Source organism: Bombina bombina, chromosome 4 (genome assembly GCF_027579735.1).
Source record: "Bombina bombina isolate aBomBom1 chromosome 4, aBomBom1.pri, whole genome shotgun sequence".
NCBI classification, from domain to species: domain Eukaryota; kingdom Metazoa; phylum Chordata; class Amphibia; order Anura; family Bombinatoridae; genus Bombina; species Bombina bombina.
Genome location: NC_069502.1, coordinates 673,985,771 through 674,009,626, shown reverse-complemented (window position 1 = coordinate 674,009,626; position 23,856 = coordinate 673,985,771). Strand labels below are relative to the sequence as shown.

At 36.6% G+C, this 23,856-nt stretch overlaps 1 protein-coding gene and 1 non-coding gene across 2 annotated transcripts in view; one reads left to right on the top strand and one right to left on the bottom strand.

The window, feature by feature from the left end:
• Positions 1-3,134: 3,134 nt before the first annotated feature.
• TRNAC-GCA (transfer RNA cysteine (anticodon GCA)) lies at positions 3,135-3,206 on the bottom strand. The gene has a single exon. It is a non-coding gene; the product is annotated as a tRNA-Cys (tRNA).
• A 555-nt stretch (positions 3,207-3,761) lies between these two features.
• LOC128657753 (nephrocan-like) overlaps positions 3,762-23,856 on the top strand; it is a 44,732-nt gene continuing 24,637 nt past the window's right edge. Inside the window, exons 1-2 of the mRNA XM_053712161.1 lie at positions 3,762-3,950; positions 22,875-23,776. Coding sequence (XP_053568136.1) covers positions 3,762-3,950; positions 22,875-23,776 — 1,091 coding nt within the window. The remainder of the gene's footprint in view (positions 3,951-22,874; positions 23,777-23,856) is intronic.

Here is a 23,856-nt window from a genome sequence, read left to right as displayed (position 1 = left end):
TTTAATAAAATCAAGATTATTTATTCACCATAGGCTATAATAATCTGAATTACAACTTGCTGAAGGTTCTTTTAATGGTTTGCACTTTTTAGCAATAAAGTATTTTCTAATTAATGCATGTACATGGTTTATTTTAGACATAATGCTATTGCACACTTAATAGACTGCAGTATAGTGAAAATATAACTTTTATATACACTGGGAAACAAAAATAATAGTGTGACTCACTTTATTGCTATATTCGCTTTATTGCGGTGGTCTAGAACCAAACCCGCAATATTTAAGAGGTACGTCTGTATACCTAATAATCTAAAACTATACAAATATGTCAGATGTTAAACAACACAATGTACAGGGTGACTAGAATAGAGTACAATACTCCCCTCTTAAATGACCGCTGCTCTCTAACAGTCTCTCCCAACCGGACTGTGAGTAGAAAGTGAATCGGATATATAGAGGCGCTGATCTTGAATCTCGTGTATATGGACGTACACACTGAAGAAAGAAAAACTTGGTCCGAAAAATTCAGAGTTCAGCTTCTTCGAAAGGTTTTTCTGTCTCAACTTTCCCAATTTCCACACTGTATTTGTGTCTGTGGATAATGAAAATTGCACTGCAGGTAATTGAATCTTTTGCTTGATAAAAAGTGCAATATACTCACTCCGATAAATTTCGGAATCCGGCTCCTCAGAACGTATTGTGTAGTTTGAAATTACTTCCAAAAAGGCAGCAAAAATACTTGTTGTGGTAAAAAACAAATATTTATTAAAACATAATAAAATGCTCTTATTTATCTTGGCTCTACGCGTTTCAACGACAGTGTCGTCTTTTTCAAGAGCAGTAAAAACAATTGGAAGTGCTGCCTTTGGAGTGTTTACAGGTGTATTTATACAGGTAATCATTGTTCCTGTTCCGGTGATAAACACCGGAATAGGGCTCACAAATAAAACATTTTAATTTTGTATTTATTCCAATCCGATTGTGTTTTGAGAATGATATTTATTTATTTTGTATTTAAGCTTTTGGCGCTTAAATTCTCAATAATTTATCAAATCGGATTGGTATAAATGAAAAAAAGCTTTTTGGCCAATCAGAGGGGAGAAAAATAAAGTTCCCTTTCAAGTCCTGGTTTTAAGCAGTTTCTTTTCAGGTCCGCCAGATGATGCGTGGTCATATGTTCTCATCAATCAGATAGAGAGCGTTGTTTTCAATACTTCGTATGTAAAGGCCTGGCTCCGATTTGTCCAATAAGTTCCGTGTCACATGTCTCGGATTATTTTTCTCCCCTCTGATTGGCCAAAAAGCTTTTTTTCATTTATACCAATCCGATTTGATAAATTATTGAGAATTTAAGCGCCAAAAGCTTAAATACAAAATAAATAAATATCATTCTCAAAACACAATCGGATTGGAATAAATACAAAATTAAAATGTTTTATTTGTGAGCCCTATTCCGGTGTTTATCACCGGAACAGGAACAATGATTACCTGTATAAATACACCTGTAAACACTCCAAAGGCAGCACTTCCAATTGTTTTTACTGCTCTTGAAAAAGACGACACTGTCGTTGAAACGCGTAGAGCCAAGATAAATAAGAGCATTTTATTATGTTTTAATAAATATTTGTTTTTTACCACAACAAGTATTTTTGCTGCCTTTTTGGAAGTAATTTCAAACTACACAATACGTTCTGAGGAGCCGGATTCCGAAATTTATCGGAGTGAGTATATTGCACTTTTTATCAAGCAAAAGATTCAATTACCTGCAGTGCAATTTTCATTATCCACAGACACAAATACAGTGTGGAAATTGGGAAAGTTGAGACAGAAAAACCTTTCGAAGAAGCTGAACTCTGAATTTTTCGGACCAAGTTTTTCTTTCTTCAGTGTGTACGTCCATATACACGAGATTCAAGATCAGCGCCTCTATATATCCGATTCACGTCTGTATACCTAAAGGCCATTATTTATATGAGGATAACCCCTTGTTCTTTTTACCATATAGTTTACAAAACACACACACACTACCTCTTCCAGCTTTGTTTACTTAAATGTTAATAAAAATTGCATTTTTTCCAGACATTTTGTTGTAGAATTCTCATGTGTCATTATATACATTAAATAATAGTATAGTTGCAATCTGCTGGGGTCTAGTGAAACCAAGCAAAACAATGTTAATAAAAAGATGCATTTTTAAAAAAAAAATGTATTGTAGAGTTATCACATCATTATATATATACATACATTTGTATCTTCTGGGTCTGCTATATATATATATATATATATATATATATATATATATATATATATATACATACATACATACATACTGTAGTGTGTGTGTATATACACATATAGTAAAATATTACTAATAAATTAACTCGTTCTATAGAAATGTAATGAATTGCTATAACTTCAAGTGAAAATAAAACACATTCTAAAAACATTTACCTCCTTTGCACAGGTTAAACACTTTCTAAGGTTAGGTATTTAAAAAGAAAAAAACTGTAAAAATAGATTTTTTGTTTTGTTTTGCACTGCGGGTGTTTCCCTTCCACATTGAAAATAGTAAATTCATAATAAAGATACAGCATTTATTTTTATTTCACTGACTTTACAGACAGCACATTTAGCAAACACCAGCAAGCTATAAGAAAAGTGCATTGCCTTGCTTCATGAGCTAACATTGCTTATCAGTAGGGCTTCAGATCCAGTATTTATCTTGATTGACAGGTAGTGCAGGTGAACTGTGTGACACCTTATTATAGCAATGATTCTAATCTCTCAAACACACACAGCTGGTTTCTGTTTAGTCGCAGCTGAATATTACTAATACTGGGTACAATTCCATTGTCAGTCAGGGTGGGGTGCAATGCCCTGGTTAGGCAGCTAATGGTTAATAAGTCGTAATTGAAAATCCAAATTCGAAACTCGAATAAAACTTCTTATGGAAAATAAACTGCAAATCATTTATTTTGGATATTAGTAGCGTAAGGAGTGGTTCCTGTTTATTCGGACATACGGTGTACGATAGAGTTGTGAACAGTACCATATTTATCAACAAATATATGTTAGCATATATATGTATTACGTCTTTTAAATATGTGTATAGGAGTTGGTATATGTGGAAAAGGAGGGGGCACCCGGATTTGAACTGGGGACCTCTTGATCTGCAGTCAAATGCTCTACCACTGAGCTATACCCCCACACGTCAAAAACAACTTCCAGGATTTTATAATATATATACTAGAAAATAAAAATAAAATATTTATTACACAAAATCCATTATTTATCGCCACTGCTTCAATCTTTTATACATAGGAGTATAGTATCCTACGATTTACGTAGTCTATTAGTTCACTGCACAAGCAAGGAAGTAAACACAGGCTCCTTATAAATAATTGCTGTGATGGACCTGTGTGTTTAACGCAAGTTAAAACATTTCACCACTTAAATTATACATTTAAACTACCAGCTATTATAAAATACACAAATGTAAGATAAACTATCATCTATCAGATAAATGTCAGTTCAGATGTTTACACTGAAAGATACTGAAACTCAGTCCTTTGACTCACTTTAGGAATGAATACAAACATTGGTTGTTAAAGAATAATAAGACTATAGTATTTGCTACCTTATGGGTTAGAAAAAAGTCACACACTGAGATTAATCCTTAATCTGATCCCGTAATATAAATATGAGGGAATCACCTAGGAGAAAAGCAAATCATTTATCCTGGTGCCTCTGTTTTGCTGGAAATGTTTCTGATCTGTCTGACCGTGGTTTCTATTCTGTGGTTCTCCAGCTGCTCAGGATCCTGCCCCAGAAGATGCAGCTGTGACGTTCCCCGGCTTATACAGTGTTACAGGATCTCTACTATCCCTACTGACATTCCTGCCAACATCAGGAAAATGCATATAAGCCACAGCAAAGTTAGGCAACTCAAGGTAGGTCTCTATACTGGTATATGAGAAAGGTGTTCTGTTTAAAAACTATTGCAATAATTCATAATGATTGTATTCAGGGATTGTTTCTTTCTACTCTCATTAACCATTCTTCTTACCATCAGGGTTTTTCATTATTACTATTTTAATAGTTCAATATATGCATTAGGTTTAATATATATATATATATATATATATATATATATATATATATATATATATATATATATATATATATATATTCAGTTTTTACTTTTAACACATGCCTGTGTCCTTAAAAGCGCGTTTAAAAAAAGAAGTAATTAAACGTCATTCTATTTGAGCAAGAGCTAACATAAAATCCATGTTGCATACCTAAGGACTCATGGCCCACTGGCTGGATAAATATAAGTCCCACAGCTCTATTTGTGATCATGCACTCATCTCCACATGCATGAAAACAGAGCTATCTTTATTCTGGGGAGTAGTTATTTTTCTTAATTGTAATAACTTAAAATACCCTGTTTTAGAATCAACAAAGAGAAGTATCATCCATTTTATTGTTAGTCTTCTGTGATGCAGGTTCTTACCACCAACACATCTTAATTTAATTTCTAATTACTTCTATCTCTGATTATGGATTCTATTATGCACCTACATATCTAAAAGGGGCACCAGTATAAAAATAACATTTGCTACATTATTATCTATAAACAAGTAAATACACTTGTGAAAATATTTTTTGTGTGTGCAAATTTATAGTCTACTTACTCAATTAAGGGTCTCCAGCACAAGTCCTATATATATATAGATAGATTAGATAGAGATATATATATATAGATAGATAGATAGATTAGATAGAGATATATATAGATAGATAGAGATAGATAGATTATATATATATATATATATATATATATATATATATATATATAGATAGATAGATAGATATATTAGATAGAGATATATATAGATATATATATATATATATATATATAGATAGATAGATAGAGATAGATAGATTATATATATAGATAGATAGATAGATAGATAGATAGAGAGAGAGTATTATTATTTTATTTTTTGTCAGTCAGAAGCTCCAGTCTATATTCAACTTGTATTATTGAACAACAATGCTAGAGTGTGTGTGTGTTTATGATATTTTAATAGTTGTCAAGGGGGTTAAACTCTCAATAATAAACACACACACATATATATATATATATATATATATATATATATGTGTGTGTGTGTGTGTGTGTGTGTGTGTGTGTGTGTGTGTGTGTGTGCGCTTATTATTGAGAGTTTCACCCCCTTGAAAATATTATTAAAATGTAAAATACAGAAAAATACTGAGCTTGAAGAATACAAGATTTCACTGCACACAGCTTTGATATACAGAATTACTATATTTTAAAAAATCAGACACATTTTCTATATAAAATATAGTATAATAAAAAAATAATAATATTATCTTTGTATTAGTTAAAGGGACATGAAACCCCAACTTTTACTTTCACGATTCAGATAGAGCAGTGATTTGCAAACTTTTTTTTGCCATGGCACACATTTTTACATTAAAAAATCCTGTGGCACTCCACCATCCCAAAATTTTACAAAATCACACATTGTAGCCTAATATAGGATATATATATACAGTATATATATATATACACACACTGTACTGTGCTGTCATGCCATGCCTCGTACAAACTATAAAGTAGTGTGTTGCTGCTCCTTCAACAAAGGATATAATGCTTTAACCCATTGGTTGTCAAAAATTGTTGTAACAAATGAAATTATTATCTGTGGGTAAATAAAAAAAATTCAGAAATCTACAAAATGATGAAAAGTCTTGTCCAGTAAATGTGGAATAGTTAGCTAATTCTCATAAGGATCAAGATCTATAAAGATTTCTCTAAAGTTGACTTACAGTAAAGCAATGTATTAGGATGACTTAAAGGGACAGTCTACACCAGAATTTTTATTATTTAAAAAGATAGATAATCCCTTTATTACCCATTACCCAGTTTTTCATAACCAACACAGTTTATATTAATATATGTTTTACCTCTGTGATTACCTTGTATCTAAGCCTCTGCAGACTGCCCCCTTGTCTCAGTGCTTTTGATGGACATGCAGTTTAGCCAATCAGTGCAGACTCCTAAATAACTCCACAGGAGTTAGCACAATGTTAACTATATGACACACATGAACTAGTACTATCTAACTGTGAAAAAAACTTTCAAAATGCACTGAGCTAAGAGGCGGTTTTCAACGGTTTAGAAATCAATTTGAGCCTACCCAGGTTTAGCTTTCCAAAATTAGCACCAAGGGAACAAAGCAAATTTAATGATAAAAGTCAATTGTAAAGTTGTTTAAAATTGCATGCCCTATCTGAATCGTGAAAGTTTAATTTTGACTAGACTGTCCCTTTAACTATAGAATTCTGGGAAGCAATATAGTAAACAATAGAATACTCATATTACTATATACTACCGTATGTAAGGGCCTGAATATTTAGAATAGTATTGGGCTTACTACATTTACTGAAGAGTACCAGGAATATTCAATTTACAGTAGAGTGCAGGGGTAGTATTATTTACATTAGATTATCAAGTTTATTTATTTTATAATAATGCCATGATTTACACTGTAATAGATTAATAGGATAACTCAGGAGCTCCCAAACTTTTATTTATATAAAGGGCTAGTTAGTATTGTCAGAAAAGGTAGTGAGCCACATCACATCATACTTACAATTATGCTAAAGATAATACCTCCAAATAAAACTAGATTATAATCATATATGTAGTCAAAATAAATATGAAATTAAGTACTATTAAAGGGACACTGAACCCAAATTTTTTCTTTCATGATTCAGATAGCATGCAATATTAAGCAACTTTTTAATTTACTCATATTATCAATTTTTCTTTGTTCTCTTGCTATCTTTATTTGAAAAAGAAGGCATCTAAGTTTTTTGTTTTGTTTTGTTTTTGGTTTAGACCTCTGGACAGCACTTTTTATTGGTTGATGAATTTATCCACCAATCAGCAAGAACAACCCAGGTTGTTCACTAAAAATGGTCCGGTATCTAAACTTATTTTCTTGCATTTCAAATAAAGATACCAAGAGAATGAAGAACATTTGATAACAGGAGTAAATTAGAAAGTTGCTTAAAATTTCATGCTCTATCTGAATCACAAAAGAAAAAAAATTGGGTTCAGTGTCCCTTTAACTGATTTCATATAACTGCTTACAGTATTCAAATGTACACCATTTGGCACAAATATAAATGTTCTATTTTATTGTTAAAGGGACACTGTACCCAAATTGTTTCTTCGTTATTCAGATAGAGCATGCCATTTTAAGCAACTTTCTAATTTACTCCTATTATCAATTTTTCTTTGTTCTCTTGCTATCTTTATTTGAAAAAGAAGGTATCTAAACTTTTTTCTTGGTTCAGAAATCTGGACAGCACTTTTTTATTGGTGGATGAATTTATCCACCAATCAGCAAGGACAACCCAGGTTGTTCACCAAAAATGGGCCGGCATCTAAACTTACATTCTTGGATTTCAAATAAAGATATCAAGAGAATAAAGAAAAAGTGATAATAGGAGTAACTTAGAAAGTTGCTTAAAATTTCATGCTCTATCTGAATCACGAAATAAAACATTTGGGTTGGATTTGGTCCATGGTACCATAGTTTGGCTAGCACTGGGCTAACTGAACTATCAAAAGACTACTGGGAATACTCAATTTACATCATAATGTTGTGATGAAAGTAAACTACATGGATGAGTCAGTTTATATTAAAGTGGACTAACTTGCTTTACAGAATAAAACTGGGACCAAAAATAGTAGGCAGAGCAGCCCACTTACCCCCTTTTGTTATCTAACTATACCCCAAAACTGAGATATATAATTTACTTGTTAGAGTTGCTAAAACATTTAAAGTTTGTAACAACCTTCTGCCACTTTATTTTGTAAATTGGTTGTCATTAAAGGGAAATTAAACCCAATTTTTTTCTTTCATGATTCAGACAGAGCAAACATTGTAATTTACTCCTATTATTAATTTTCTTCGATCTCTTGATATCTTTATTTGAAAAAGCAGAAATTTAATCTTAGGAGCCGGCCCATTTTTGGTTTAGCACCCTGGGTAGCGCTTGCTGACTGGTGACTATATTTAGCCATCAATTTCCAAGCGCTACCCAGGTTCTGAACCAAAAATGGACTGGCTCCTAAGCTTAGATTCCAGCTTTTTCAAATAAAGATACATAGAGAACGAAGAAAAATTGATAATAGGAGTAAATTTGAAAGTTGCTTAAAACCACATAAACTATCTGAATCATGAAAGAAAAATGTTGGGTTTCATATCCCTTTAAATAGTAAAAAAAATGAAATGTAATAAAAAGGAGTTATTGAAGTTCAAATTTTAATAAATGATAATCACTTATTGCTCATCCTGCTGTGTCACAGTCACTCAAATACAGGCACCTGAGGACTTGTCAAACTTAAAGGGACATGAAACCCAAAACATTTATTTTGTGATTTAGACAGAGCATACAATTTTTTTTAAAAAAAGGTTCCAATTTACTTCTATTATTAAATTTGCTTTTTTTTCTCATGGTATTTTTTTGTTGAAGAGATACCTAGGTAACAAGGCGCTAGCGACACACTTGCAACATTATCCGATTGGGTCTGCTTCCTGTCCCTCACAGACACACGGACCAATCAGATAATGCAATAATGGCCGAGGGCCAATACGATCCAGAGTTCTAATCAGAGCCTCGGGCACCTCAACCGCCTCTGGGAACCTAACCATGGGTCCCATCCTCCACTACTGTGCTTTTGCAGGTTCTCGGACAGAATGCGGGTAAAAGCACGTCGTGGGGGGGATGGGACCTATGTTTAGGTTCCCAGAGGTTGTTGCAGCACCTGAGGCTCTGATTAGAACAGAGTGCTCTGGAGTGTATCTGCCCTCGGCCATTTTTGCATTATCTGATTGGTTCGTGTGTCCGTGAGCGACAGGAAGCACAACCAATCGGATAATGTTGCAAGTTTGTCACTAGCGCCTAGTCCTAGGTACTGTAGGTGTCTGGAGCGCACTACATGGCAGGAAACAGTGTAGTCATCTAGTGCTCTTACAAATGGATAACATTAATGCAAAACTGCTGCCATATAATGCTCCCGACACATTCATACTTCTGAGCTTACCTCCTTGCTTTTCAAAGGTACCACAAAGAACATTGATAAAAGAAGCAGATTAGAAAGTTGATTAAAACTGCAAGCACTATCTGAATCATGAAAAAAACATTTTGTGTTCCATGTCCCTTAAAGGGATATAAAACAGTGGTCCTTCGGTAAAAAACAAATATGTAAATCAAAGTAAACCTAAAAAAAACAGATGTGTAAAAAAATAGCAAACAGCTTACTTGTTTTCTTGCACAATGAGCACATAGAAATTCTCAGGGTAGCCCTGCCCCCAGTGTGATATGTGAGCTGATATCTTTGAAACTTAGGTTACATTCTGACTGATCTAAGCATGAGCAAGTCAGACTCCCTGTTCTAGACCATTCACTTAGTAGTAAGTTTTGTGACATCTAGCTAAGATAAACCTTCCTGCAGAGCCCCCCTCCTCCTTGTAAGGCTGTGATAGGAAGTAAAGGACACTGCACAAAAAAAGAAATTAAAGGTAAAAACCATTTAAATTACTTCTAATAATTATAAGACACAGCTTAGGGCTTTTTTTGTTGCAACAATCAGACAGATAAATCACACACATACATTAACAGGCACCATCAAGAGGAGCTGCTTCTCTGTGACTATCTTCCTTCCCCCTTAGCACACAATAGAGAATATGCACGTATGCAGCCTTCCTATACAAGTATGGCGACAGGTTTTCCAGCTCAATTGCACTGTGGCTGCCATCTTGGAAACCCTGTTACCATAAAGGCAAATTCATGTAATTTCGGTATATTTGATTCCAATTTTGCCGAGGGGGGGGGGGGCACATGTGTGGTCCCAGTTTTAATTGAGACCTCTGAGACAGCAGACAACAGGCAGAAACTAGGTGAAAAGATACATGCAGACCCCAAGAACAGTGCTAAATTGATATGAGAAGCAATTAACCTTGTATACTTCTTACCTGCTCAGGTGAGAGGTTATCTGAAGCTGCCACAGACAAATCCTGCACTAAATGCAAATCCATCAGAGGAGACAGCTCTGCAAAGAGCCATTTAGCAGACGACAGTGACAGTTATTGTGAGGTGGATCATTTTTAAGTAATGCTGGGAGGGGACCGGACCTGGCTCGCTACACAGCAAGGCAGTGAAATGCAGGGCAGACCTGGCTCTGCATCATCGCAGAAATAATAATGCTGGTGACTGAGCGGGACAAAGGCAACTGGCCCTGGCCCGCAGCAGGACCCGGCTCACCAGGCAAATGCCCTGCCTTCCATATGGTCAGTCCGGGGCTGGTATAATATTGTCATGACTCCTATAATACAAAATGATAAATAAGTTAACAAGGGATATCTAAATTTACACAGTTATAGTCATCACTCCATTTATCATAAGGCTCTGGGATAACTATAATATATATTTTTTTATATTATAATTATAATTATAATTCATTGCAACATCTTTGATAATATTTAATTTATGTTGAATAAGATATTTTGCCCATATTTAGTAGTGCTTGCTCTCTCTCTCCCCCATATCTTTTGCTCTCTCTCCCCTGTCTCTTTTGCTCTCTCTCTCTCCCCCTCTCTTGCTCGCTCTCTTCCCCCTCTCTTTTGTGCTCTCTCTCTCCCCCCTCTCTTTTGCTCTCTTTCCCCCTCTCTTTTGCTCTCTTTCTCCCCTCTCTTGCTCTCTCTCTTCCCCCTCTCTTTAACGCTCTCCCCCTCTCTTTTCCTCTCTCTCTCTCTCCCACTCTCTTTTGCTTTCTCTCTCCCCCTCTCTTTTACTTTCTCTCTCCCCCCTCTCTTTTGCACTCTCTCTCCCCCTCTCTTTTGCTCTCTCTCCCCCATTTATTTTTCTCTCTTTCCTCCTCTCTTTTGCTCTCTCTCTCCCCCCTCTCATTTGCTCTCTCTCTCCCCTCTCTTTTGCTCTCTCTCTCCCCTCTATCATTTGCTCTTTCTCCCCCTTTCTTTTGATCTCTCTCCCCCTCTCTTTTGCTCTCTCTCCCTCCTATTTTGCTCTCTCTCACCCACTCTCTTTTGCTCTCTCTCCCCCCTCTCTTTTGCTTTCTCTCTTCCCCCTCTCTTTTACTTTCTCTCTTCCCCCTCTCTTTTGCTCTCTCACTCTCCCCCTCTCTTTTGCTCTCTCTCTCTCTCTCTCCCCCCTCTCTTTTGCTCTCTCTCCCCCTCTATTTTGCTCTCTCTCCCCCTCTCCTTTGCCCTCTCTCTCCCCTCTCTTTTGCTCTCTCTCCCCCTCTCTTTTGCTCTCGCTCTCTCTCCCCTCTCTTTTGTTCTCTCCCCCCTCTCTTTTGCTCTCTCTCCCCCTCTCTTTTTCTTTCTTTCTCTCTCTCCCCCCTCTTTTGCTCTCTCTCCCCCCTCTATTTTGCTCTCTCCCCATTCTCTTTTGCTTTATTCCCCCTCTCTTTTGCTCTCTCCCCCTCTCTTTTGCTCTCTCCCCCCTCTCTTTTACTCTCTCCCCCCTCTCTTTTGCTTTCTCTCCCCCCTCTCTTTTGCTCTCTCTCCCCCCTCTCTTTTGCACTCTCTCCCCCTCTCTTTTGCGCTCTCCCCCCCTCTTTTGCAGTCTCTCACACTCACGCCCACTCCCACCCGGCCATGCCCCCACCATGACCACTCCCGCCCCTGACACGCCCGGCCCTGCCCTGCCCTCACCAAGCCCGTCCTCTCAGGCCCCGCCCACTCCCCCACCCATCATTCTCGCGGCGGACAGCAGATCAGGTTTGTTTGTCTAAGGCCAGGTGTTTTTGTCCTCACGCTGTCTCTACTGCGCATGACAGCTTCGGACAAACACACTTGGCCTTTTATATTATATAATAATTTAATAGCATTTATTTACACACCTGTTCCATCTCTCCTTTGGTAAAGAGTAAATCTAGGTAGTCTCAAGAGCAGCAATGCACTACTGTTTGCTAGTTGCTGTTTGGTAACTGCACATATATTCCTATTGTCATTGGCTCACCCATTTTGTTCAGCTAGCTCCCAGTAGTGCGCTGTTGCACATTAAACAAAGAATGCCAAAAGAATAAAGCAAATTTGATAATAGAAGTAAACTGTAAAGGTTTTTTGAAAGTCCATGATTTATCTGAATCACAAAAGAAAAATGTTGGGTTTCATGACCCCCCCAAGAACTTTAATTTAACATTTTTATGCAATAATAATTTAAAGGGACATTGCAGTTAATTTTTTTTATTGTTTAAAAAGATAGATAACTTCTTTACTACCTATTCTCCAGCTTTGCACAACCAAAATTGTTATAATAATATACTTTATAACATTTAAACCTCTACATTTCTAAGCCTCTGCAGACCGCCTCTTATCTCAGTGCATTTTTTTTCCAGCTTTTCACAGCCAGACAGTACAAGTTCATGTGTGCCATATAGATAACATGCTCATTTCCGTGGAGTTATTTATGAAGTGCAAGCTTGTAGATATCACTGAGACAAGAGGGCAGTCTGCAGAGGCTTAGATACAAGGTAATCACACAGGTTAAATGTATATTAATATAAGAGGGTTGGTTATGCAAAACTGGTGGGAAATGGGTAAGAAAGGGATTATCTATCTTTTTAGACCAGAGCTTTCCAAACTTTTCATGTTGGCGACACACTTTTTAGACCTACATCATTTCGTGACACAGTAATTCAGTTGTACTGGCAAACAGGAGGTTAAACTAACTTGTTTTAAGAGATACGGACACATACATAAATTATATAATAACAAAATGTATTTACAAGTAACAGTACGTATGTATGTGCAATAATTAAAAAGTTTAATATCACCAATAGCTACTTACTATTTTAATGGGATGTATGAGGTTGATGGGATGAACACAGTTTCTGAATATTTGGTGGAATATTAGATAAAGACACTCGCATTTCATCATCAAGCATTTTTAAGCTTCCCCTTCCTATCCATATATCAAGAGCAGAAGCAGCAATGCACTACTGGGAGCTAGTTGCAAAAAAAAACCCCACTGACTTCAGCTCAGTGTTTAAGCTGCCGCCCTCAGAGCTCGGTGAGTCCGAATGACTACTGCCCACCCTGCAAACACACTGCTGTCCCACTCACTGACTACACGTGCAGTCACGAGCCAATTAAGGAGACTACACGTGCAGTCAGGAGCCAATGTGCCAATGGGAATAGTTTCAGTTCCCACTGAGCTGCGCCAATAGGCTAAGATGATCTGTGACCCCCTAGGTATCAATCACATGTCAACCATATGATATACGTAGCAGGCAGGCGGAAAGTCAGAAACCAAAAAAAAAAATTGGGGGGGAATTTGTGCTGAAGCAGGGACACACCTACACACTGCTGCCGACACACTAGTGTGTCCCGACACACAGTTTGGAAAGCACTGTTTTAGACAATACATTTTTTTTGGGTAGACTGTCCCTTTAAATCTTTTTAACTAAATAATAATGTTTCATATGTGTCACAGATTTTTTTTTTTATTTACTATTCCAACATCAATAATGTTAGTTGTTTTTAGCTGTTTTGAACTTGACTTAACAGTTCATATTAACTGACTTCCTTTAAATATCTGTCATTTTTTTTATTGAGGTTTAAAATCAGGCGTACACGTAATATGAAGCAGTAGAGTTACAAAATAATGTTGCATCAAATACACCAAAATAATGCTTTAAGCACTCTGTTTTATCTAAAACAATAGATGTAATCCACATTAAAAGACCCTTTTAAGGAAAAATTCAAACATGCCTGTTAAACTATAACTTTCTAGATTGCCCAAAAGGCCACTTGTTGTTTTCCAAAACTTGTGGGATAAACATAGCAACAGAAAGTATTTTGAAATAAAGGAGACCATTCATTGATCTTGTATTGTAAACCTCATTTTTAAAATATGAAGATAGGCTAAACTAATATAAGGAGAAAGCATTGATACTGAAAGTTATTCATCTTCTAAACCAATGCAGAGCCCCTCTAGCTATGTTAAAGGGACAGTCTAAACCAGAATTTTTATTGTTTTAAAAGATAAATAATCCCTTTATTACCTATTCCTCAGTTTTGCATAACCAACACAGTTATATTAATACACTTTTTACCTCTGTGATTACCTTGTATCTAAGCCTCTGTAAACTGCCCCCTTATTTCAATTATTTTGACAGACTTGCATTTTAGACAATCAGTGCTGACTCCTGGGTAACTCCACGTGCGTGAACACAATGTTATCTATATAACATAAATGAACTAGCGCCCTCTAATGGGGAAAAACTGTCAAAATACCTTCAGGTAAGAGTTCAATGGGAAACAGCACCACAGTAACGGTAAGTGCACGATGTATGGGGTAAGCTACAATCTCCCCAATAGACTCAATCTTGAAAAGGTAACACCAGCACTGGTATACTTGAAAAAACTTTATTAGGAGTTACATAAAAATATATATATATTTTATTTAACTTTGTCTGTTACCTTAATAAAGTGGAAATTTTGTATTAACAAGTGCTGACGCTATTTGCTTCATTATTTATATATATATATATATATATATATATATATATATATATATATATATATATATATGAGAAGAGAATGTTGTGAATGGAAACTTGCTATTATAGTGTTGCTAGAGGTGCTCTAATAACAGAACACTGAGTACCCACTTATTTTAAAAATCTATATAAGTGGAATCATAACAACTGGTGCAGACCCATTTTTAATTTATATTATATCAATTGAAAAGAAAGAAAAGAGGTTTATGATATAACCTCTAGAAAGACTGGGAATTCAGCACTCTTTTTTATAGAAATTGACTAGAGCAACACGATGTGCAGTTTAAAAAAGGTTTTTAATTCACGCACCTTGCCGGGTGCCGATTAGGCAAAACAAATCAACAGATAGAAATACACAAGCAACCTGTATCTAAATGGTTAAAAAAGTGCATACATGTACTGCACTAAAATTGGACCGGTCCAAGTGACTGAATAACGCTAGTGATGTAGGAACCAACACAATTCGTACATATAGCATATGCAAATAATCCACACCAATAATATATGGAATATATGAAAAACCAGCAGTATATAAACACAGACAAAAGTTTTAGTAAACTGTGTTAGCCGAGTATTCTCATATCACAAATCTGAGAGAGGATGAGGGGGGGGATAACGTCATGGAAGATTGGAACCTCAGTCTCTCAGAATGCTCAATAATCTTAATGAAAAAAATGGTCACTAGGAACAAAGAAAGATTAGAAAAAACTAAACAACTAGCGGAAGAAGCATTAGGGGTAGTAAATACCTTTGAAAATAATCCTAATTTTGGTAAACTGAACAGCGAAATACAGGAACAATTAGCTAGACTTCAAACTGATATAAAACTACGTAAAAGTAGAAAGCTAGCTAGAGACAATGAAGATTATCGCAAGAACTGTGTCTACACATACCAAACTAATAAAGGAACATATGATTCAGGGACAGATAGCTCTGATGTTGAAGTAGATACACACATCTCAAAAAACGGGCAGGTAGCGAAACCTACTGGTGGAATAGGAGAAGAGGGGGTAGAAAGAGACACAGGAGGAGGGAGCTTAAATTCTGGAGGAAGGAGATATCCATCCAGACAGAATCGACAACAGGATTTCAGTCAGGAGAGGGGTCAGAGAGGACGGACGCGGAGATACAGAGGAAGGAGGGGCTTTTAACTAGTCCAGATCAAGACTTGCAAATTATTAATCTGTCTTCTTTCAGACTCAATCAGGCACATATTAGTGTCCTTAAAAAAGGTCTATCATTTTGTCCAACAAATGGTTTGGACAAATTTGAATTTCTCAAAGATTTACACATTTTTGCTAGACGTATTGTTCTATCTCAGATGTTTAAAGGGAAGGGAAAGAATATTATTGATGATTTGAGTCTAGATAAAGAGGACAGGTCGGCTTTGCAAGATCTTGAAGATCTGTTACAATCAGGTACTTTAGATTCTAGCCAACATCTTACTAACAGTGCTCCTACCTCCCACACTAAGATAGTCTCCGGTCTAAGACCGAGATCTACTTTCATGCCACAATTATCAACTGTACCTGTTGTCAATATCTTTGTAAAACAAGTTGAAACGGAAATTTGTAATTTCCCTTTGAATGGCATAGTTGGTGATAATTTAACTAGATCCGAAAGAAAGGCCTTAAACGAACTTATCATAGCAGATAATATTGTGATCAAATCTGCCGATAAGGGTGGTAATGTAGTCCTGTGGGATCAAACCAGCTATGTACTTGAGGTAAAAAGGCAGTTGTTGAATAGAGACCAATATTTGCGTCTAATATATGATCCATCACCACATACAGTCTCTGATTTTTAGGAAACTAAATGATGCCAGAAGCGATGGTTTAATCTCTAACTCTGAGTTTAAATATCTATTTAATCAACACCCAGTCATGCCAGTTTTTTACTGCATACCCAAAGTTCACAAGAACTTAAAAAATCCCCCAGTCCCATAATATCTGGGATAGGTCCCATAATATCTGGGATAGGTAGTATAACAGAAAATCTTGGCAATTACATAGACCATTTTTTAAAACCTTTTCTGTGTATTATGCCGTCCTACATCCTTGATACTGCTGACTTTTTGAGGAAAATAGACAGCCTATCTATACCTAAGGAGGCCCTATTGGTTACATTAGATGTAGAGGGACTCTATTCCTCTATCCCCCATCACATAGGGATACAAGCAGCTAGGCATTTTCTTGACTCAAGGGGTCCATCGTATAGTATGCATACTGGCTTTGTTATTGACCTTTTGAAAATAGTTTTAGAGAATAATGTATTCTCTTTTGATAATAAAACTTACAAGCAAATCAGGGGGAAAGCAATTGGGGCCACATGTGCCCCCACGTATGCTTGTTTACACCTAGGGGCTTGGGAGATGGAAGATGTCTATCAAAAAACTGAGTTCAATGAGAAAGTCCACTTATGGCTTCGATTTGTGGATGATGTATTTGTCATATGGGAAGGAACAGAAAATGATTTGAAAAAGTTCGTTGATGAACTAAATGATAACTCTAGAAATATTGTTTTAACAGTTAATTCTAGTAAAGTAGGTCTGTCTTTCCTTGATCTTGACATACGAGTCGAACAAGACACACTGAGAACTGAAAATTATCGTAAGGAGACTGCTACGAATAGCATTCTCATAGCGCAAAGTCATCATCCATATCACCAAGTGAAAGGGATCCCTAAGGGACAATTTTTACGCCTTCGACGAAATTGTTCGTCTCGCGTCAAATTTGATAAACATGCAGCTAGCATGACAGAGAGGTTCAGGGCGAGAGGTTATCCAAAGAGAATTCTTAAAAATGCCTATACCTTTGCGGACACTCCACACTGAAGCTGCATTGTTCCTCTCCTGCTGTCTGGAAAAGCCTTTAACCTTAACTACTGAATTACTGCTGGCAATCACTGCTCTAATGATCTCCTATACAGGACTGCATTCCTTCCATAAGATAAGTTGTTTCCCTTACAATCTATGCTTATGTGTGCTGCTCATTAACTCTCACAAAGTCTGTGCTTGCTATAATCTGTAATACAACAAATCTTACTAGTTCTTTTTGCTAACAGCACACACACTAATCATCAACTTGTTATAACCTGTTGCTTAAATGGACTGCAATTAACAAACTTTGTCTCTAACTGTTATTGAGGAACTACTAATCTAAAACAGAGATTGTTTGTTTATTTTTCCATTAATTTCAAGGCAGCCCCTGTGTTCAGATAATGTTTTCACATCTACCCACAACATTAGTATCAGCTGCTAGCCAGCTAACCCTTAATTAACCAACTATTGCTAGCAGTCTTGCCTGTTCTCTCAGACTCAGACTGCTACTGATAGTTAAATCAAATTGCAGTTTCCTATGGTGTGGCCTCTTGTCAATGATTCCACTCTAACAACAACTGCTAACAAACTCTGATATGACAAAGAGAATACAGGTTCCATTAGACTAGTGACTAGGTATAACTGTCACTGGAATGGAATAAAACGTATTATTAATAACAATTGGAAAATTCTGTTGAATGATGAAAATGTGGCCAAAGAAATTGGGCATTTTCCAACACTCACGGCAAAAAGAGCCCCTAATCTAAGAGATAAACTTGTACAAAGCAAGTTTGTCACTCCACAAACAAATTGGCTATCTAGACAAAAATTAGTTGGAAATTTCCCATGTAAGAAATGTGTGGCGTGCAGATTTATGTTAAAAACTAAAGTTTTCTCGGCTTGCACAGAAAAAGTTTATAAACTCAAATTTTTCTTCAACTGCAACACTGAAGGAGTGGTATATTTACTAAACTGTGATTGTCCTTCTTTTTATGTAGGGAAAACCAAGAGGATATTGAAAGATAGAATCCTTGAGCACAGGGATGACATAAAGAACAAGGTGAAAAACAGTAGTGTGGCCAGGCATTTTGAGCCCTTCCACAACAGCAGCCCTGACTGCATGAGAGTGCTGGGCATAGATAAAGGGATTACCAATGGTGGGGGGGGGGGATAATGATAAAGTCCTACTACAGAAAGAGTGTAGGTGGATTTTCAACCTCTCTACCATTGGTCCCAAAGGTATGAACGAAAGACTGGATATGGCGTGTTTTTTGTAAATGATGCGACATAAAACGTTATACTGTTGTTAAGTAAAAACTTAATTACATAGCCGTATCCAAATCCTTGAGATTCTATAACCTGTATATTCGTCCTCATAGTTACTACTTGTTGAAAGAGGATGAGGATTTTGAATATATATTTAAAACTGTATATGTTAGAATATTTGTCACCTCCCATATGGGCGGAGTTAGTTTGGTTTAACGGTAGAACCAATACACGTTAGATCATACAGCCCTGAGGAAGCCCCGTCTGTCCTGTGACGTGGGAGTGAAACGCGCGTCGGCATTGGCTGACCGGTTCCACGTGATCTGATACGCAGTGTTGTCGAATGGAACAGAGCGGTATGCCGTGGTGAGCCGCCAACTTTGAGTAAAGCAAACCTTGGAGTCTGGATACTTATGTGAGCAAAATAATCGGTGCATTGAGGTTCAAACAGACCGACTTGGATAAAGAAAAGTTAAGCGACTCTGGAAAAGACAAGAGGAGAAGGGCGCCAGCAGGTGTAGCTGACAGAGGGACCCGGATGTCCATGCCCGGCGTTCTCCTACATCTCTGATAAGTGCCCTATGTTTTACATTTTCATGTTGTAAGATCATGAAGTTATGAGTTCAAGTGGTTGCAGTTGACAGAGGGATTTGTTTATTGATTTGAAAGTCCTCCTGCATATCCGTTTGTTTGTTCAGCTGCTACATTTCTTCTTTTGCTCCTGCTTGCTGCATTGCATGTCTCATTGTGTGCCGCTTGACTTTTGCTCATAATCACTAGCCTTGGCTCACTTAGTGACTCTATCGCTTTACTCTCTACAGCTTAATTTTCACAGCTCTAACTGAACTAACAACTTGGTCAGTATATGCACATTATTGGAACAATTTACCAGCAACATTGGGACTATGTATATCATCGTGACAGTGGTTATCCACTGTAGCTATCATTGTAGCAATATCTTTGATACTAATCTCATATATTGTTGATGCATTATACTGTGTACATATATCCTATATTGCATATATGAGAATACTCGGCTAACACAGTTTACTAAAACTTTTGTCTGTGTTATATACTGCTGGTTTTTCATATATTCCATATATTATTAGTGTGGATTATTTGCATATGCTATATGTACGAATTGTGTTGGTTCCTACATCACTAGCGTTATTCAGTCACTTGGACCGGTCCATTTTTAGTGCAGTACATGTATGCACTTTTTTTAACTATTTAGATACAGGTTGCTTGTGTATTTCTATCTGTTGATTTGTTTTGCCTAATCGGCACCCGGCAAGGTGCGTGAATTAAAAACCTTTTTTAAACTGCACATCGTGTTGCTCTAGTCAATTTCTATAAAAAAGAGTGCTGAATTCCCAGTTTTTCTAGAGGTTATATCATAAACCTCTTTTATTTCTTTTCAATTGATATAATATATATATATATATATATATATATATATATATATATATATATATTTATTTATGTAACTCCTAATAAAGTTTTTTCAAGCATACCAGTGCTGGTGTTACCTTTTCAAGACATTCAGATAAGAGGCAGCCTTCAAGGTCTAAGAAATTAGCATATGAGCCTACCTAGGTTTTACTTTCAACTAAGAATACCAAGAGAACAAAGCAAAATTGGTGATAAAGTAAATTGGAAAGTTGTTTAAAATTGCATGCCCTATCTGAATCATGAAAGTTTATTTTGAGACTGTCCCTTTAAATCTGTGCAAATCTAACAGGGGCCTTCAACATAGGTGATAATATTATGGTTGGTAAACTAATATAAGGAGGAGGTTCGGACAATGAAAGTTATTTACCTCCAAGCCAATTCCGGGTGCTTCAAGCTAACATAAATCTCTGCAATTGTAACAGGGGCCTTCAACTTGTAAATAAGTAGTGGTGATAATATTATAAAATGCCTATAATATTGAGGTAGACTAGACTAATATCAGAAGTATCTTTAAGTGGAACAAAAAAGAAGAGTGCCTCATGGTGACTTAGGAGCCTGCATTAATTGCACTATTCCACAGTGCAGATCCTTATGCGAGTACCCATATTGTATGGTTATTAATCCTGTACAAACCAAGATTTCTGCCCTCTTCTTTTTTATTCCACGTTTAGATCATCCCTGCTTGCTCAATCCGCTAGAAGAAGAACAAACTTGTGGACTTTCTAAATCTCATTACAGACATTTTTGATTTATTGTTTTATCTATTTATTTACTTGAATTTAGCGCCCTCTACTTTTTTTCTAATATAAGAAGGAGGCTCGGACAATGAGAACTTTTTATCTTCAAATCCAATGCAGGGCCCCTCAAGCTCTGCGACTCTAACAATGGCCTTCAACATATAATAGATAGAGATGATAACATTATATAGGGTTACACTGATTTTAAAGGGGCTCACACAATCAGACCCATCCTAGTAATTGTAAGGCAATTATGCATAAGGAAAAAAATCACCATCTATAGTGTAATGTTTAAAAGGTGAGGCTCAGCTTCTTATAGAGAGGCTAAATCATCGCCTCAGTCTTAAAGGTATACTGAGAGTATTTTAATTGTGAAAATACTTTCTACATGATAAAAAAATACTTTTATATAATTGTTTGTTTAATTTGTGATAATGCTAACAAAAGCTCACACTATGGGGTAGATTTATGAAATGTCCGCCCAACATCGGTAAATGCCGACAGCATATGCTGTCTGCATTTATCATTGCACAAGCATTTCCAGTAAAATGCTTGTGCAATCCCGCCCCCTGCACATTCGCGGCCAATCGGCCGCTAGCAGGGGGTCTCAATCAACTTTCTAAATTACTCCTATTATCAATTTTTCTTTGTTCTCTTGGTATCTTTATTTGAAATTCAGGAATTTAAGCTTAGTAGCTGGTATATTTTTGGTTCAGCACCCTGGATAGCGCTTGCTGATTGGTGGCTACATTTAGCCACCAATCAGCAAGTGCTACCCAAGTTCTAAACATAGAATGGGACCGTTTCTAAGCTTTCAATCCTGCTTTTAAAAAAAAAAAAAAAGATACCAAGAGAACGAAGAAACATTGATAATGGGACTAAATTAGAAAGCTGCTTAAAATTGCACACTCTATCCAAATGAAAAAAAAAATTGCTTTTAGTATCCCTTTAACAAACCCAAGGGTTGACTCAAGCAAATAGATTCATAGTACCAGGTTATTTGTACATACATAGGCCTCTAGTTATCTAGGTCTGGCGGACCTGATCCGACAGTGCGGATCAGGTCCACCAGACCTCGCTGAATACGGCAAGCAATACGCTCGCCTGGTGCAACGCCGCCCCCTGCAGACTCGCGGCCAATAGGCCGCCAGCAGGGGGGTGTCAATCAACCCGATCGTACTCGATCGGGTTGATTTCCGGCGATGTCCGTCCGCCTGCTCAGAGCAGGCAGACAGGTTATGGAGCAGAGGTCTTTGTGACCGCTGCTTCATAACTGCCGTTTCTGGCGAGCCTGCAGGCTCACCAGAAACACGGGGCATCAAGCTCCATTCGGAGCTTGATACATATGCCCCATAGACTTAATCTAATGCCCATAAAACATGCTTACAATGAAATATATTAAAGGGACAGTCAAGTACAAAATAAACTTTCATGATTTAGATAGGGCATGCAATTTTAAACAGCTTTCCATTTTACTTTTATCACTAATTTTGCTTTGTTCTCTTGGTATTCTTAGTTGAAAGCTAAACCTAGGAGGCTCATATGCAAATTTCTTAGACCTTGAAGGTCGCCTCTTATGTGAATGCATTTTGAGAGTTTTTCACCACTAGAGGGCATTAGTTCATGTGTGTCATATAGATAACATTGAGCTCATACACGTGAAGTTACCTAGAAGTAAGCACTGATTGGCTAAAAGGCAAGTCTCTCAAAAGACATTAAATTAGGGGGCAGTCTGCAGAGGCTTAGATACAAGGTAATCACAGAGGTAAAAAGTGTATTATTATAACTGTTGGTTATGCAAAACTGGGGAATGGGTAATAAAAGGATTATTTATCTTTTAAAACAACAAAAATTCAGGTGTTGACTGTCCCTTTAATGTTTTGAAATTAACATAATTTAGCAGCATTATGTTATCAGTATATGTTAAGCAATGTATAAAAATATAACTCTTCTTTTTATGTTCTAGTTATCAGACTTTACTGTAATACCAGAGTTGCAAGAGCTGGTGTTATTTTCAAGTGGAACTGAAGTGATTGAAAACAACACGTTCAAAGCGCTGAATAACTTAAGGATGTTGGAAGTGTGGAAGAATAAACTGACAAGAATTCCCAGTTCACTTCCTCCAAATCTAGAGGTGTTGAAATTCGGAGATAATTCCATAGGTTTTATTCATCAGTATGATTTTGAAGGCTTGAAGAAACTGCGGGAACTTGAGATAAAGAATAACAATTTGTATACATTATCATTTGATATTTTTTCTAGATTATTAACTATACAAAGCCTGGTTTTGGATGGTAATGGTATTGACACAATCTCTGGGCTTGCTAGGCTTCCACATCTGAAATATCTTAGTATGGAAAACAACAAGCTTCAGTATTTTCCAGAAAACTTTTTTGGATATTTTCAAAGCTTACAATGTCTTAGGCTGGCTGGGAATCAGCTAGTAAAGATACCAGCCCAAATCCCCAAGTCACTATTATACTTGAGGCTTGAGAAAAATAACATAAAAAGTATTAAAAGCAGAGATGTGAAAAATTTGGAAAATCTTTCTGAGCTCAATCTTTCAGAAAACCAGATTTCTTCAGCAGATGGTCTGCAGGTTCTTGGTAACCTGTCTTTTATAGATGTATCTAAGAACAAGCTTATAGCTCTTCTGCATAGACTTCCAGCTAAGCTGCAAAGACTTGACTGCAGCAATAACAAGATCCAAAAAGTTACAATGCAAGATTTTAAAGGCCTGCATAACCTCAAGCATTTATTCCTTGACAATAATGTTGTCAATCAAATTGAAGATGACGCATTTCAGTGGTGCCCTCATCTGACTAACCTGGCAATAGAGCAGAATCAGTTAACATCTGTCCCATCAAGGTAAGTACATATAAGATTATAATAGGAACCCCATATATAGGGCCGGATTGGCCTACCAGGATACCAGGTGGGCTGCAGCA